We start from the raw sequence: 16,768 nt of genomic DNA on the forward strand, positions 1-16,768 counted from the left end.
GAAAAATTGATAGCTCTGTACAAATTCAAGAGCAAATTAACAAATATCTAATTTGTAAAATGAACAGATGTTCAGTTTTTAACTCTCAAAATCATCCAACTTGTTATTGTTTTGTTTCGGTATATGAAGCATGTTGTCCTGGTCACTAGTCACCGGTCACCGTCACGGCTAATCAAAGGTATAAAAATGTAAAAACTGAGACTCTAGGGCTGATTTTAAAAACCAACAAAAATAACGGGGTGTAAAATGTGATTACATATTATACCTAAGAAACTTACGGTGGTTGTGGCCGCAGCTGATCTCCCGTCCCCTTGAACCCTTTCCTGCTTCTCCCAAAACCCTCCCGACCCCCCAACGCTCTCGTTTCGGCGTCTCACAAAAATGGTGAGCAAGAGACAGAGAGAAGCTCGCAGGAAATTCAGAGCAGAACACCCAGAACTGGCTAAACAGCCAACGCCCCCAAAAGACCCAACCAAGAAGAAAGAGAAGAAGAGCTCCTTCAAGCGCAAGAAGGCACCCAGCGACCCAGCCAAATCCAGCAAAAACCCCCATAGAAAACACCCCCTCAGAGTGCCCGGCATGAAGCCTGGAGATAGCTGCTTCATCTGTAAATCCACCGAACATATCGCCAAGCTCTGCCCCGAGAAAGTTCAGTGGGACAAGCACAAGGTGTGGTCTTTTTTCAATTTTCTGATTTAGTTCGAGTTTTCTTTATCTGGGTATATCTCCGATTGATGAAACTTGGAATATGTTGTCAAATCGAAATTCATGTGGGTAACTGGGAAAATGGATTATAAATGCATATGACTTTGTGGGTATGTTTTGTTTTAGCTCTTAGTGATTGGAAATGGTGGTGGGCGCTCGAATCGAATTTGGTTTTTTGCAGAAAATAGTGGAATTGGTGTTTTTTTATTTGAAATATGGTTATTTATGGTGTGGAGACTGGACTGTGGAGTGGATGAAATTCCCGTTTTGATATTGTTGTGATTATCTGATTCTTGCAGATATGTTTATATTGTCGCCAACGTGGGCATAGCATCAAGAATTGCCTTAACAAGAAAGACGATTCCGTTGTTAAAACCCAAAGAACCACAAGAAACCTGAGCAAGGAGAAAAACTGATGCACACTATTTTCAGGAAGGATTTGCTAATTAATTCAAAGATGATAATGGCCTTTTAAAAGGCTTTACAAGATAAAGGAATGTAAATGCAACAGCCCACGATTTTACAGCTCCTAGAATCGTGGTATTTGACTAAGCTTGAAACTGAAAGTGCAACAAACCTGTTCCTAAGAATCAGGCATTTATTAACAGCTACAAAACCAACTACGTGAGTAGCCCTAGAAACAAGGAAACCTAAGCCAACAACTTTAACATCCTCCCTTAAACTGAATACCAAGTTATTCAGTTTACTGTTGGATAAGAACCAACACCCATCAAACTTCGCAATTTCACGAACACATCAAACTTCAAGGGCTTTGTAAGAATATCTGCAACTTGCTCCTGGGTTGAACACTGAACCAATTCCACAGTTCCCTCCTTCGTAAGATCACGAAGAAAATGAAAGCGAACATCAATGTGTTTGCTACGACCATGCAAGATTGGATTTCTTGAGAGTTTGATGGTTGATACGTTGTCACAGAACAACACCGTAGCCTTGCTTTGATCATAACCTAGTTCCCTTAGAACTCTTCTTAGCCAGATAGCTTGACAAGCACCAGACGCTGCAGCAATGAACTCAGCCTCAGTGGTGGAAAGAGTGACCACTGGCTGTTTCTTCGAGGACCAAGATACAGCACCTGAGCTCATTAAAAACACATACCCCGAAGTGCTCTTCCTGTCATCTTGATCACCTGCATAATCACTATCCATGTATCCCAGAAGCTCTTCATTTCCTCCCTTCTTATAGAACACCCCGAAACCAATAGTCCCCTTCACATATCTCAATACTCTTTTTGCTGCCTGTAAATGCATTTCAGTAGGCCTCTCCATGTACCTACTGATCAAACTCACTACATATGTCATATCCGGACGTGTAGCAATCAGATACATAAGACTTCCAACAATTTGTTTGTAAAAAGTGCTGTCTACCCTAACTCCACCTTCGTCCTTCACCAGCTTGAATCCAGGAACTACTGGATTATTCACTGGATTGCATTGATCCATTCTGAACCTGTCGAGCACCTCCTGCGCATATTTTCGTTGCCCAATGAAGATACCATCAGATCTCTGCGATACCTCAATGCCAAGAAAGTACTTCATCTTTCCAAGATCCGTCATATCAAATTCTATCATCATAGACTGTTTGAAATCTTTGAACATAACTTCATCATTTCCAGTAAATATGAGATCATCAACATATAGACAAATAATCAAAACTTTACCTCCCTCTGCTGCTTTGATGAACAAAGTATGTTCATATAGACACTTCTTGAAACCTTCATTAATAAAGTAAGTCTCTATACGGCTGTACCAAGCTCGTGGAGCTTGTTTAAGACCGTACAAGGCTTTCTTAAGCTTGTACACTTTGTGTTCTTGTCCCGTTTTTTCATAGCCAGGAGGCTGAGCAACAAAGACTTCCTCATTTATCTCTCCATGCAAAAATGCAGACTTGACGTCTAGTTGATAGATCTCCCATCCCTTTTGAGCAGCCATCGAAATCACAACTCGAATCGTGTCTAGTCTCGCTACAGGTGCAAATACCTCATCATAATCTATCCCATACTTTTGGCTGTACCCTTTTGCAACGAGTCGCGCCTTGTATTTGTCGACTTCTCCATTCTCATTGAGTTTCGTCTTGTAGACCCACTTCACCCCGATAACTTTACTGCCAGTTGGTAACTCTGTAAGTTCCCACGTATCGTTTCTTTCTATTGCCTCGATCTCCACGTTCATGGCTGCCCTCCATTTCTCATTTTTTACTGCATCTTCATAAAACATGGGATCACTGTCAATGAACAAAGCCAAGTTGACAAAGTCTTCTTCCTCAGAAAGGCCTTGCCCACTCTCATAATCATTCATCCATGTTGGCGGTCTTCGTGTCCGTGCCTCATGAGGTGAATCTTCTTGAGCACCATGATCCACCTCTTCGACATCTTCACTGTCTTCAGTTTCACCACTGTCCTCATATTCTTCAGTGCTTGTTCATCCATGGTATGCCTACTCATTCGTTGTTCATGGACGAGTAAACTACTTTGAAATTCGTCAATGGACAGAATGTCAATATCATTGGACTCCTCTATGGAGCACACAACATAATCAAATTTAGGCGTCATGGACCGTAAAATCTTCTCAATGACCACCACATCACCCATCTGTTCTCCATGAAATCTCATCTTGTTGGCAATGGTGAGTGTTCTTGCAAAATAGTCATTCACTGACTCTCCTGTCTTCATGTGAAGTACCTCAAACTCTTTACGAAGAGCTTGCAGTTGTGCACGTTTTACACGAGCCGTGCCTTGATATTTTTGCTTCAAGGAGTCCCAAATGTCCTTCGATGTGTCCTTCTTCAAGATTGTCTCCAATATCGATCGATCGATAGCTTGAAACAGATAATTCTTCGCCTTTAGATCTTTAAGCCTGTGCTCCTCGATCGCCTTCTTCTGTGTCTCTGTAGGATCCACTCCTTCTGCTGCTGCAGGAATCCCAACTTCCACCAGACCCCAGTACTCTTTGGATCGCAGAAAATTCTCCATGAGCATGCTCCAATGATCATAGTGCCCATCAAACTTAGGAATGGCTGGCTGCACGAAACTGCTTTCACCAGCCATATTGTTACTCCTTCTCACTGAACTCGTGTTTGATTTAAGACTTTGATCAGGCCCCGTGGTGGGGCTCTGATACCAGATGTTAAAACCCAAAGAACCACAAGAAACCTGAGCAAGGAGAAAAACTGATGCACACTATTTTCAGGAAGGATTTGCTAATTAATTCAAAGATGATAATGGCCTTTTAAAAGGCTTTACAAGATAAAGGAATGTAAATGCAACAGCCCACGATTTTACAGCTCCTAGAATCGTGGTATTTGACTAAGCTTGAAACTGAAAGTGCAACAAACCTGTTCCTAAGAATCAGGCATTTATTAACAGCTACAAAACCAACTACGTGAGTAGCCCTAGAAACAAGGAAACCTAAGCCAACAACTTTAACATCCGTGGCTGAGAAGTTATGTTATAATTGTGGGGAAAATGGGCATTCGCTTTCTAATTGCCCCTATCCTCTTGAAGACGGTAACCCTTCTAATCATTTAGAGTGCATCAAATAGGTTTATTACTCGGATGATTCGTGCAGAAAACTGTGTTATGTGGTGTGTTTGTGTAGTAGTGTATCACACATCTCGCTCAACCGCTTTATACTCTGCATGACAGCATGCATTTGAAGTTTACATGAGCAATGCAAAGGTTTACATAGCATTACCGGACGTACTTTATTAGCAAGCACTAAGTTTGAACAATTTCCAGCTAAAATCATTTACCTTTACTGAATTTGGTAATCCCCGCGCTAAGTTATTTGAATGGAAGCTTGAAGAAACAGGAACTTGAATAGTTTGGAGGTTTTAAGTGAATTATTGTTATCCGGAACTGCATGCTACCGAAGAGAAGTCTTTCATTGTGTGTTATTTTTTGTTATCCAGATAAATACAAATGGGATATTTGTTTATCGTATTTTTTATATTTCAAATTGTATATGTCATGTTGAAGCACATTTGATTATCAACCAAATTTATCATCAATTGGGTTTGATGGCTCTAATGAGGATCCGGTTACACATAGGACATAAGTCAATCTGGTGATTTGAACGTTTTTACTTTATGTCATCGCTGCGTTATTCATTTTGTTTATTTGGTAATGCAGGAGGAACTAAATTTGCCAAGTGCTTCATCTGTAATGGGACTGGTCACTTGAGCAAGAACTGCCCTCAAAATACTCATGGGATTTATCCAAAGGTAATTTGATTAACACCTGTGATTTGATTTCGGATTATCCCTTATGTTTGGGCCATCCAAGCCAATGTCCTCCGTGAATGAAATATGACACTTTCCGATATGATTTTCATCTCTCAGGGTGGTAGTTGCAAAATGTGTGGAGGTGTAACACATTTGGCGAAGGATTGTCCAAACAAAAGCAGCAGTTCAATGTCCGCTGGTAGATCTGCTCACTCATGTAAGTTTTCCATCCGAATTCCTTTGTTTTTCCTTGGAGTTCCTGGGAGTTTTCAATTTACTTGTTCAGTGTCTAATCTTCTCACCAAGAAATTAGTAGTAGACTAATTTGACATAAATGCTCAAATTGAGGCATATGTTTCAAGCTTTTCATCGTGATGATCTGGCAGTGTTCTTAGTTTAGTGCCTTTTCTTTTTCAGGGAAAGAAAGTGATCTTCCAAGAGGAAAGGTTACCAAATTTCTGAGTGGAGACGATCTTGAGGATGATTTCAGTTTCATAGATGAGAAGAAAAATGGCGTTACACAAGACAAGTCCGCTGGTACAGTCTGTCCTGCTTCTCTTTCACAAGAAAGCACTGTAAAATCAAAGAAGAAACAAGGACCCAAAGTAGTGAATTTCGTTGGATAGGGATGTTTCACATATGTAGAAGAAATTCATGTCAATTTTCAGTCTTTCCCTTGTATGGCACCGTCCACGATTTTGCCGTAGGTCTAAAATAGTCTGACAGTGTTGAGAAATGATTTTTGTAGTTCTAAATGTAAAATACCTTGAATCGTTAATCTATTTACCGTAATTTGTTTCGAGTTATTTTGCCTAAGATAATGACTTTTCATTTCTTTGGTGTATAAACGTAGTTATGGAGACGATTAGTTGTGGACATGATCAGCCACAGAAGCTTTAGAGAATTCTCAGCCTTTGTTTTGCCCCTTAAAATTCTCTTCCCCTCCGCAATTTTCTGGTCTCAGCCTTTCCCCCCAAAAACAAGGATTTCTCCTTCTGCTGCTAAACTTTCCATCTCTCTTTCTTTTCCGGCCTTCTTCTTCATTTCGCACTACACTCCGTCTCTTTTCCGACGACAAAATGGTATGTCTCAACTCTCTCTCTCTCTCTCAAAACAAATTAATGACTTAAAATGGTCAAGATGCACGTTACAATTCTTTAGCGGGGATGATCTGAATTGAATTTTACGTCGTTTCCCTCAAATATGTATTACGTACAAGGTTTTTTATGAAAGGTTGTTTGGTTGGTTTGGTTTGGGGTAGGCGTCCGGCATGGCCGTGAATGATGAATGCAAGCTCAAGTTCGTGGAGCTAAAAGCGAAGAGAAACTATCGATTCATCGTATTCAAGATTGACAAACAAGAAGTGGTGGTAGAGAAAGTTGGCAGCCCAGATGAAACATACGAGGATTTCGCGGCGTCGCTGCCTGCTGATGAGTGCCGCTATGCTGTCTTTGATTTTGATTTCACCACTGCTGAGAACTGCCAGAAAAGCAAGATTTTCTTCATTGCATGGTAATCAACTGACTCGGCTAATTTGTTTAGTTCCTTCCTTAATTAACCTTCATTTTCTAAGGTGCTAATGTTATGCATGAAACTTTATTTTCTCAGGTCTCCTGAGACATCAAAGGTGAGAATGAAGATGGTGTATGCAAGCTCTAAAGATCGATTCAAGAGGGAACTCGACGGCATTCAAGTCGAGTTGCAGGCAACTGATCCGAGCGAAATGAGCCTCGACATTATTAAAGGCCGAGCTCTTTAAGTTTAAGCAGCAGATCTTCGACCCTTCCTTGACAATTACATTTGTCTATTTTTCTGAGAAGACATTTTGTGTTTATACTTTTTTCTTCTTTTTTATTTGTTGTATGGGTTCAATACCAACCATGTAGTTTAATGTAATATTATGGATTCTTTTATCAATTTGCAACTTCTTACATCATTGTGTTTAATCTAGTCAATACGATGTTTTATTTATGCTTCAGAAATCTCAAAGTACAAATTCAAGCGGTCGAAAATTCACAATTGAGATCAAGATGACAAGATCCTCACAAGAAAAGAAAATTAAATTTTGATGTGTTTTTAGTGGAAAATCTTTCTGCTAATAACATCCAGAAAGGAGTAATACCTTAGAAATAAGTTAAGTTGTAAGTACCCAGAACTGGTCGTCTACACCAATACATATACATGTGCGTGCATATAACCCTCTCTATGACTGCTCCTGATGAAACTCAAAGTTTGAATTTTTATTGGTTAATTCAGTTTGTACTTCGAATTAATTCAAGAGGAAGAAGAAGATGCAGGAGAACGTGAGCAGTGTTTTTTTTGTGCAGCGTCACGCAATGCGCGCCCTAGGCGATCGCCTCTTCCGGCTCTCCTCAGGGCCGGCATTGCCCTGACATCAAAGGAGAGTGGTAACGAGTATTTCTATTTTTCTTTCAGTTCCCGTCTTCTTTCTTTTCTTTGTTGCAGCATTACACATGGGATTCTATACAAACTCGGAATAAGGTGATATGATTAAAATATGATATTTTTTAGTGAAAAATATTTCTGCTATCCGTAGAAAGTAATTACACAACAAAAATAGTGGAAAATCATCAGCATACATCAGTCTATATAACCCTATCTCTATGATTGCTTACTCTGATTCTCCCAGTAACTTCTCTCCCACGTTTCTACTTGTTTGATTGAGTTTGATTGTCTCCTAAGTACTGCAAAAAGAGTTGCTGGATCATAAGGCGGAGGCATGGCGCATGGATTCCTCTCGGCAGGACCCTTCACCAGAGATTCCATCATAAATTTCTTCTCTAATCCTTGCAATTTCTTCTCTAATCCTTGCGCTTGGCAAACCATTGCCTCCGAGCAGAGCTCAACCGCTTTTCGAGGTATGGTGGGCTTGAACTGTAAGAGCTTTGAGTATTCGCTTAATAGATGAAACATGTAGTCGTACACATAGTCCATCTTCAAATCCTCGTGAATCATTTTTCTTGCTGCCTTTCCAATGGATTGTGCCTGAAGAAACCACAGAAAACCAATGCAATAAGAAAAACGAACACAGAAATCTGCAGAAAGAGCCTAATACTCGAAATTATTACCTTCTTCTTATGACTGTTGCCCCAATCAACAGCAAACTTAATAGATCTGCACTTGTCATCATCTTTTATGGGCCAGTAGTGGTGCACTGGCATCAAACCTCTCGTGAAGAAATCATAGTAACGGGGTTTTACTATAAAGGTAACAGAATCACATGCAAGAATGTATTTTTCACTCACAGACCAAGCAGACCCTTCTATGTAGATCTTATACCTGCAACGATTGTGCATCGAAAAGAAAAAAAAGTCAGGCAATTAGTATAGTGGATCATAGATGTTGACTATAATTAAAGCAGGTGGTTGTACATAGTACGCCAAATTAAACTCCTACTGATAGTGGGATGTTTCTACCTATGAACACATTGGCTTGCCAAATCCGATTGCTTGAAACCTTCCTTTAATTCTTTTAACCAATCCTGCAATTTATTTATGAAGAATACTGTCAGACTCTGAACTATTGCTACATATTGTCAGAATTTTTCTACTAAGCTGCAAACTGTAGGAACAGTTAACCAAAGAAGAAATTGGTTAACGAAACTGTTGCTATAAAAGGCAGATTAGAGGTGCAATAGGAAGTTAGGAACAGTTAAATGAAGGAGGAATTGGTTAATGGTACCTGAGCATAAATACGAGCATTCCAGTCCATCTGGTCGGAAACATTACATTTGACGAGGTCTTTCCTGGTTTCAGCAACAGATGGATTTCCCTTCCAATAAGCATACGGTTCTCTGTCTATCCATTTGCTCCTCTTGTTGCCTTCCTCTAGGTCCTTTAACAAAAGCTCCCATGGCTTTATATTGATCTCAGACCTACAAAACGAACACAGGAATCTACAATGAGTGCACAAAGAGGACTGATACACAATGAGCGACCGTGTACCCAATTGGACAAATTCATTCGCATCACTACCAAAATAGCGATATGTTCACTTAACTTGTAGCACAAGCTATGAATTATGATATCAATGAGAAACATGATTTCAAAAGCAAAAGAAAAGGTCAGGAAGTCTTACCATCCCCAAAATGACCAATCAGGGAAGACAATATCGAGTGAACTGTCATCACCGCAGTAGCGAAACAAGGGTGGCGGAGCAGTGGAATTGGGCCAGCTATAGAACCTTGATAAAATGACGGGCCAGTCAACGCAGTCAAACATGAGCTCCAAATCAGGCACTTTCCCAGGATACCTCCGTAACAATTGTAGGATCCCCCACAATGTAAAAACGTCTCTCGTCTGAAACGAATTCTGATATGTCTCCACGTAAGCCTTGCCATTCATGATCACCAACTTGAAATTGGCCGTACTCTTGGCACTCTGTACCATGTCTTTCGTGATCCCTGTGTGCGCCCATGGCCTTAGGTCCTCGTATATCCAACGGAAGTACTCCGGACACGTTGGTGGTGGTGATGGACTGTCGGGACCTTGCTCTGGGTTGAAGGTGGTAGGGTAGTTTGATGGGCAGGTTCGTGTCAGGTCGTAGGCAGTGCAGTTGAGTGGGAATTCCAACTTGGGTGGGGGCCTTTTGGGAATATTAGGAGTTTTGTGAGGGTAATTTTGGGATGCTCTGGTCGTTACGATTGATCCTTGTGCTGAAGTATCAATTATATTCTATTTGTCACACCAAACAGAAAAAAATTACTCACGTCACATAATAGTCCAATAGTATATTGACGAATAAACCGAAAGAGGTAAGAAATTTGTACTATGTTCCCTATAAAACACAACACCAAAGGTCACCTTCCAATATTTTCTCTAGGCAAAGTATGAGTTTTTTTTGGTTGAAAAACGGGGGCTAAAAGTAAAAGCCTAAACAAACCTACTCGATAATAAATCTAGACCAGGACATTTCAAATCGATCGTCACGAATAAAACTAACTGAACAACAAAAAAGAGTATCAAAATAAAAATTACCTAAATCTAAATCAAGACTATAGGTCACTAAACTGTCCGCCATAAAGAGAAAGTATGAGTTTTTGTTACTAGCTAAGTTTCACTTTGATTCATGCAGTTTCAATTGCCACGACTTAAGTTAATGGCTATCACATTTACAAAGTTAAATTGCTGTCGATGAGTGACCAAGGATTCACAGCAGAGAATAAATGAAAGTTTTTTAACGTTTTAATCTCAACTTAGATATCAAACTCATGGGAAATAAGCATGCATTCCCTTGTCACCTAATAACTAGGAAAACATTTTTGATGTCACGGTTAGTATATGACTTTAAATAGCAACAACTGAAACTATAAACACCAAAAGCGATTTTGGTCGAATTGATATTGTGTTCCAAAAACACTTGCAGAAAGCATTCAAGTGTTTTTTCAAGATCCATTTGAATTTCTACTAAATGATTGGTTTGAACAACATTTTTACCAAAAATACTTTCAATCATTTAAAAGCACTTTCAATCTATTCCATAAATCTTTTTTGGGTGAATTAGTAACTTAAGATTAACATAAATTTCAAATGAAGAAAATGAGGCGGTGCACAACAGCGGGCTCTACGTGCTGGACTACGTAGTCAATTCGCACACTCCCACACCACGTTCACCGACACTCACGGCACATGTTGAGCAGCCCTACATTATTACATTATTAGAATCTGGATTCCCTTTGTAAGGATCTTGAGAATTCGTGAATCGTGTCCGTTCATCGTACATCGTACGATCAGAAATCATTTTAAATATTTTTATTTAAAATTAAATATAAATAATATTTGACAAAAACTAATCACATAATATACGATGAACGAATTTTCACGATTCTCCGGATCCTGTTGGTACATTATTATATCACGGCGTACTATGGATTCGTTTGGCTTTCGTACTTTCTAGCCCTAGTTGTTGTCTTCATTAGACCGCAGTCCAACTTCCATCTATTAAATTCTCTAAGTAAGAAAAATAATATTTCTTCAACTTAATGGTTACTACCAGACTATCAGTAAAGTAATAAAAATAAAAATATTAATAAAAGACCGGGAATGAGTTATTTGGACAAATAAATAAATAAATAAAAGAGCAGGAAATAAAAAATGAATATTGGAAACAGGTGAGTCAGAAACAGTGTGGAGCAAAGAGACTTACAGGGAAGTTGAGAAGGCGCGTACAGACAAACGCACCCAAGCTGAGGAAGACGAAGACGAAGACAGCAGAAAATCTCGCAGGTGACTTCATAAATGGCCGCAACAAGAAGATAGCTTCGGAGAAGTGACTGTACAAGCACCTCTGCATACTGTCGTTCTCTCTCATATATATCTTCTCTGCATACACTCTTAATTACTCTTTTGCCCTCCCTCTTGTTCTCCGAGAACCATGATTCTTATCCCAAGTTGGAATCAGATTCCAGGGATTTGATCTACTGGGCAGGTGGAGGAGCTGGTTTCCTGAAATGGGTCGGGTTTAATTTTGGCTGGTTGAAGCGGTATGGAGCAGATGAAGTTGGCGCATCTGGTTTGGAGCTAATGGAAAAAGGTTGAGTTTTTGTTGGGTAACTGTGTGTGGAATTTGAAATAATACCAGAAGAAGTAGAAGGAGGAGGCAGAGAACTTGCCTAAGAAAATGAAATGAGATCTAGTCTTGTAGATCGTGAGGAGTGAGAGAAGTTGCCTAAGAAAATGGAGAAAATGACCAAATTGAAAAGGATTGTTTTGGTAATAGTAGATCGGAGACTGAGAGAAGAAAAGGAAAGTTGGATCGGAAAAGGACGAAAGGGAGAGATGGGGGAATAAGAACACACAAGGTGAAGGGTCAATACATTTTACAAAGTAGAATGTGGCTCCTCTTTTGGTGCTTCATATTATTCTTCTTTTACCAACATTAGGATCCATTTACAAAACTTTCTAAATTTACCAATTTAGTACCCAACTCTCTATTAGTATCTATTTTCATTTTTCACCATAATTTGTAGGGTAAATAAATAAAGGGTAGAAGAAAAAGAAAAAAAATTATGCATAAATCATTTTGCAAACCGTTTATGCAATTTGTTTTAAAGCTCGTTTGAAAGTGTTTTTAAAAATGATTAAAAACGTTTTTAGATAAAATATTTTTGGATTTTAAAAGCACTTGAAATGTTCTTTACAATAAGCATTCATTTCAAGTGTTATTTTATGATTTATTTACATTTTTACTATTTATTAATTCCAAAAACATTTATACAAAAAACGTTTTTAACTATTTTAAAGGTATTTCCAAACATTCCCTTAATTTATTTGAAAATTTTCATTTTTTGGCTACAAAACAAAGTTGGTTTGCTTGAAATTTATTTTCTTAGTGCAATTTTTCAAATCCAAACAAAAGTTGGTTTGCTTTAACATATATCTTGTTCTTGTTTTAGGAATTTTAGTTGTGTGATGGTAATTGACAGTCTCAATTATTTGTTTTATTTCAATTCTGGCAAAACATAAATTATGATCCATTATTATTACATTAAATGAAAACGGACTTAAGACAAATGGCGTAACGGGCCTTTTGGCAAACTCTTCACCTTTTAATGAACGTTGAGACTCTCTCCTTGTAAGAGACTTTCTCTCAGTTTGAGAGTTTTTGTCATTGTCTATGTGAGAACTCCAAATTTGTACAGATCTAATGGCGCTAATCCTAACTTCGGCTAAAGTTGGTTAGCCGTTCTCCCCTTCCCCTCTCATTGTCTCATTTTCCACCCTTCAACTGCGTTTTCCCATGCTCTCTATTTCGATTTGCCCTTTTCTTCCCATCCCACATGCGTCCCTCTTCCTCGTTCATCCTTACTCCTATCTGCAATCCTGCTTTACTGAGATGGTGTGTAGAGCTTCAGTGCTTGCACATGCTCGGGTGTTCCTAACACCACCACCTTCTCATCTTTGTTTGCCTTCACCAGCTGTGTTGTTCGTGGGTTCCCACAGACTTCTTTCTTCTAGCAGCTGGATTTCTTCATCTAGCTGTTGGGTTTCTTTAATTGAGGTTGCGTAACTGGTGGTGCTTGGAGTTGGATGTTACGATCGATGAGCTAACGTGAGGTTGGAGCAGTGAAATTGGACGGATTGTGCTAGAATGTTGCAACCGTGGCTGCAGTCAATTTCTCAAACTGTTTTTTTTTTTTTTTTTTTTTTCCTGTTATGGGCTCAAATTGTTGCTTGAGCTGTGCTTTTGTTTGTTTTTCTTTGGCCCATTTTTTGCTTGTTCATATACTAGCTTTGGGCCCTTGGTTTGTGTTTGTTTTTTTTGTTTGTAAAGTTTGTGTTTTTGTTTTATAATAAATATTACTCTCTGAAGCTTTGACCAAAAGAAAAAAAACTCTTCACCTTTTAAATTGGACTTTATTTCGTACATGTGGATCCAAAAGTTGTCTCCTTTTAATACATTATCATAAAGCCATTCATCAAATTACAGTACCATCCTTGTCTTGAAACTAGATAGTACAGAACATGGGGCTGGCTTTACCAGAACCACGCTTATTTTCTGCAACTTTGGGATGCCTGGAAGCACTTGGCCGTCACGGGTTATATCGTACTTGAGTCACATGATGAGAGTTATACTTACACAAAATATACCTCGGTAATATGTAAGAATCTGCATATGGAAGCTAGCAGGGCTAGCACCAAAAGCCTTTTCTTTCTGAAAAGAATCGTTGTCATGATTAACTTATCTCACTCAATACGTGATTAGTGAAATAGGGTGATACTGATACATATCCGTGATTAGATGTAAAAATTTCACAACAAAATATATTGACAAAGTGTGGATGTTTTGCAGATTGTGGAGGTGAGAGTTGCAAACCTTGATTGTGAAGGATGTGCTTCCAAGTTGAAGCAAGCTCTCTCCAAACTCAAAGGTACACAAACTAATAAACAGGGTATTTTTCTTCATTGCTTTTGAGCCCCATATTATGTAATTCTTTCCACTGCAAATACATTAAATAAAGAATAAGTCGTATTGTACATAAATCGCAGTTTAGTATCTATTTCATAACGTCTTAGTCTTCCTTAATTTTTTTATTTTAATTAAAAGTTCGTAACTAGTTTTATTCGTATATATTTTCCTTGAAATATTAGATGGCACCCAACATTTCAAACCAGAAATTTCAAATTATTAAAAATGCAATTTTCTATTTGAACAGGTGTAGAAAAAGTGGAAGTAGAAATGGAGATCCAGAAAATAATAGTGAGGGGTTATGCATTGGAGGAAAATAAAGTGGTGAAGGCAATTAAGGGAGCTGGAAAAGCAGCAGAGCCATGGCCTTTTCCTGGATACCCTCCGGGCTGGTTTGGTATTGATGTGCTTTGAAAAAAAACTGTTTTTGTTGTGCTGTAAGAATAAGCAGCTGTGAAATAAAGCAGCATAATGTTTGATAAACTTTTTTGTAAAAGTGCTTTTATAAAAAAAAAAAAAAAAAAACAGTATTATAGTGTTTAGTAAACTTTTATATAAAACATATGTGAAAAAAACTTGGCTTTTCAAATCTAGGTTTTGCAGCTTCTTGTTTTTGACTTTTTTTTCACCCAAAACTGTGAAAAAAAGCTGAAGCTAAATGTTTACCAAACACAAAAACAGCTCTCAGCTTTTTTTTATACCAGTTTTTTTCAAAATCACCTCAGTACCAAACCAGGTCTCCCTTTGCCTCGTTTTACAAGTACCCTACCTACAAGTAGATAGGCTTGAAAATGCTCTTACAGGCATAATTTTTTGCCTCGTTTTACAAGTACCCTACCTACATTGTCAACCGTTACTAAGACACTTACAAGAACGAAACCAGCAGCGGCGTGCACACCTTCTTCCACACTCCGTCGCATTCCGTCGCCGTGGCATCCGATGAGGCCATTGCTTCACTTTTCAGCGACGACAATCCGCATGCTTGCGCAATCATGTGATTATTATTATTTTTTTTAAATTTTGTTCTTATTTAATTTGTTAATTTTGTACTTGTTTTTTAGTGCTTCTTAATCTCACACTTTGGTCTGAGTTGTTCACTACTTATTTTAAGTAGTTTAAATTTTAAGAGCGTATGATAATTATTTGATGTTTAATTTCCAAAATCAAATTTGTTTGATCTTGATAAATATATATCCTTCTATGGAAACAGTCAAAAGGTCTTTATCGAGAGAGCATCATCGAATCCGGGTAATTCTCCAATCACATTCATTCATCGTACATTATGCAGTCAGAAATCATTGTAAATGTTTTTATCTAACAAATTTAATGGTTTAGATGCAATCTAATTAGTCCAACTAATTTAATTTATTTAAATAATTTTGGTTTGGCAACAAAATTCTAAAAACCTCTTGTAATTAAGATTTTTAATTCTCTATCCTATCTCACTAATTCTTTTTCATTAATTCTATCTTTCCTATTCAACTCTTTCTTCTCCCTTCCTTTTCCTCGTTCATCCTCCCCAGCTATCTTATCTTTTCAGTTCTCATCAAATATGTTATCGCGGCATCCAACACATCCAGAATCATTAAACCAAAGAAAAGAAAGGAAAAAAAAAAACAAAAATAGGGACACTATCGTACTTTTGATTATTCGTTGAAGATACTTGTACGATATATATTTAGACACGCAAACTGATCACATTCCCCTCTCTACTACAGATAAATAGGTCCTCCGTACAATAGTAGAACCCACCCATATTAGAGTGTCAAGTTTACATGCTTTGCGTCTAAAGAGCTTCACCATTCCAATGGTAGCATGTTCCCTCGACAATTGACTCGTTGAACCAATTAACCCTACATGGGCCTGGAGGATATATACTCCACTGGAACTTACTAGCACGGTCAATATCTCTGTCGTCGTTATATACGTTAAACCACTTAAATTGACCTGGCCATGTAAAACCGCAGTAGTATAATGTTGCGCCAAGGAAATGAGGAATAAAATCGAATTCCCATGAACTATTGAAGGGGATCACTTTCTCACCAAGATCATCGTTCTTGGATTTGCAGTGAAGGGTAAGCGTGAACAGAGTTCCGTTCAGTTGCAATAAATTTTTTACTCTTACATGTCTTCTTTTCCGATGAATACTTATACCTGCATCGCATAGGGTTATTGTAAGCAAAAACAGCGCTAGCACTAGATTTCTTGTGAACAAATTCATGCTAGCTATTGCTTGTTGGTTTGAAGAATTTTATGTGGGTGTGAATTGAAACATCAAGGATGCATCGTATATATACTCGACAGGTTCCGTGTGCTCTCAACGTTGACAGTGTCTGATTTCCATGGTTATGGAAAGTTGAAGGAAAATATCGAATGCTATTTGCTCTCAATTCTATCCACACAACGATCAACTCCTTTTACCTTGATTTCATCCACATTCGTCATGCCTTTCACCAGCTGTGTCAACTATTTCATTTTTTTCTTCTTATTATATTGGTTCTTTCTATATTAATCACAAATAATTGTAGGTAAGGAAAACGACAATTATTTTTTACAAATTAGTTAAACAAGTAAATGGGGAACATAAAGATCTCCTTTGCTAATCATTCCATGTATACATATATACTAGATACTTAGCACATGCATACTGGTCTATCTTTATCTTTTTCAATGCATCATGAATTTTTGAATTATTCGTCTTCACTTGTAAGTGAGAAATCTTAAGTTCGATTCTTGCCAAAAACAAATTTGAACTACATTATTCATAACCCCTTATGAGGCTAAGCCCACTCATCCCCTTTAGTATAAACAATATCATTTATTAAAAAAAAAAAGTTCAAAACTCGATTTAAAAAAAAAAAAGGAAAAATGGTAACACAGACCACTCCAATATGGA

At 38.1% G+C, this 16,768-nt stretch overlaps 3 protein-coding genes and 1 pseudogene across 3 annotated transcripts; 3 read left to right on the top strand and 1 right to left on the bottom strand.

Moving 5' to 3' along the window:
- The first annotated feature begins 307 nt into the window (after nt 1–307).
- LOC137734765 (uncharacterized protein C683.02c-like) lies at nt 308–5,746 on the top strand. Its single transcript, XM_068474050.1, has 6 exons — nt 308–669; nt 1,005–1,067; nt 4,150–4,228; nt 4,853–4,944; nt 5,062–5,161; nt 5,362–5,746. Exons 1-6 carry the CDS (start codon nt 382–384, stop codon nt 5,568–5,570), a joined length of 831 nt encoding a protein of 276 aa, XP_068330151.1. The 5' UTR covers nt 308–381; the 3' UTR covers nt 5,571–5,746.
- Nucleotides 5,747–5,846: 100 nt separating this feature from the next.
- LOC137734766 (actin-depolymerizing factor 7) lies at nt 5,847–6,840 on the top strand. Its single transcript, XM_068474051.1, has 3 exons — nt 5,847–6,026; nt 6,206–6,456; nt 6,553–6,840. The coding sequence occupies exons 1-3, from the start codon at nt 6,024–6,026 to the stop codon at nt 6,701–6,703; spliced, it is 405 nt and encodes a 134-aa protein (XP_068330152.1). The 5' UTR covers nt 5,847–6,023; the 3' UTR covers nt 6,704–6,840.
- Nucleotides 6,841–7,450: 610 nt separating this feature from the next.
- Nucleotides 7,451–11,796, bottom strand: LOC137734817 (uncharacterized). The gene is made up of 6 exons (XM_068474108.1): nt 11,110–11,796; nt 9,043–9,638; nt 8,647–8,839; nt 8,382–8,446; nt 8,034–8,244; nt 7,451–7,950 (listed from the first exon to the last, which is right to left on the bottom strand). The coding sequence occupies exons 1-6, from the start codon at nt 11,272–11,274 to the stop codon at nt 7,567–7,569; spliced, it is 1,614 nt and encodes a 537-aa protein (XP_068330209.1). The 5' UTR covers nt 11,275–11,796; the 3' UTR covers nt 7,451–7,566.
- Nucleotides 11,797–13,427: 1,631 nt separating this feature from the next.
- Nucleotides 13,428–14,870, top strand: LOC137734533 (heavy metal-associated isoprenylated plant protein 31-like; annotated as a pseudogene).
- Nucleotides 14,871–16,768: the final 1,898 nt, after the last annotated feature.

This window comes from Pyrus communis, chromosome 5 (assembly GCF_963583255.1).
Source record: "Pyrus communis chromosome 5, drPyrComm1.1, whole genome shotgun sequence".
Lineage (NCBI taxonomy): Eukaryota > Viridiplantae > Streptophyta > Magnoliopsida > Rosales > Rosaceae > Pyrus > Pyrus communis.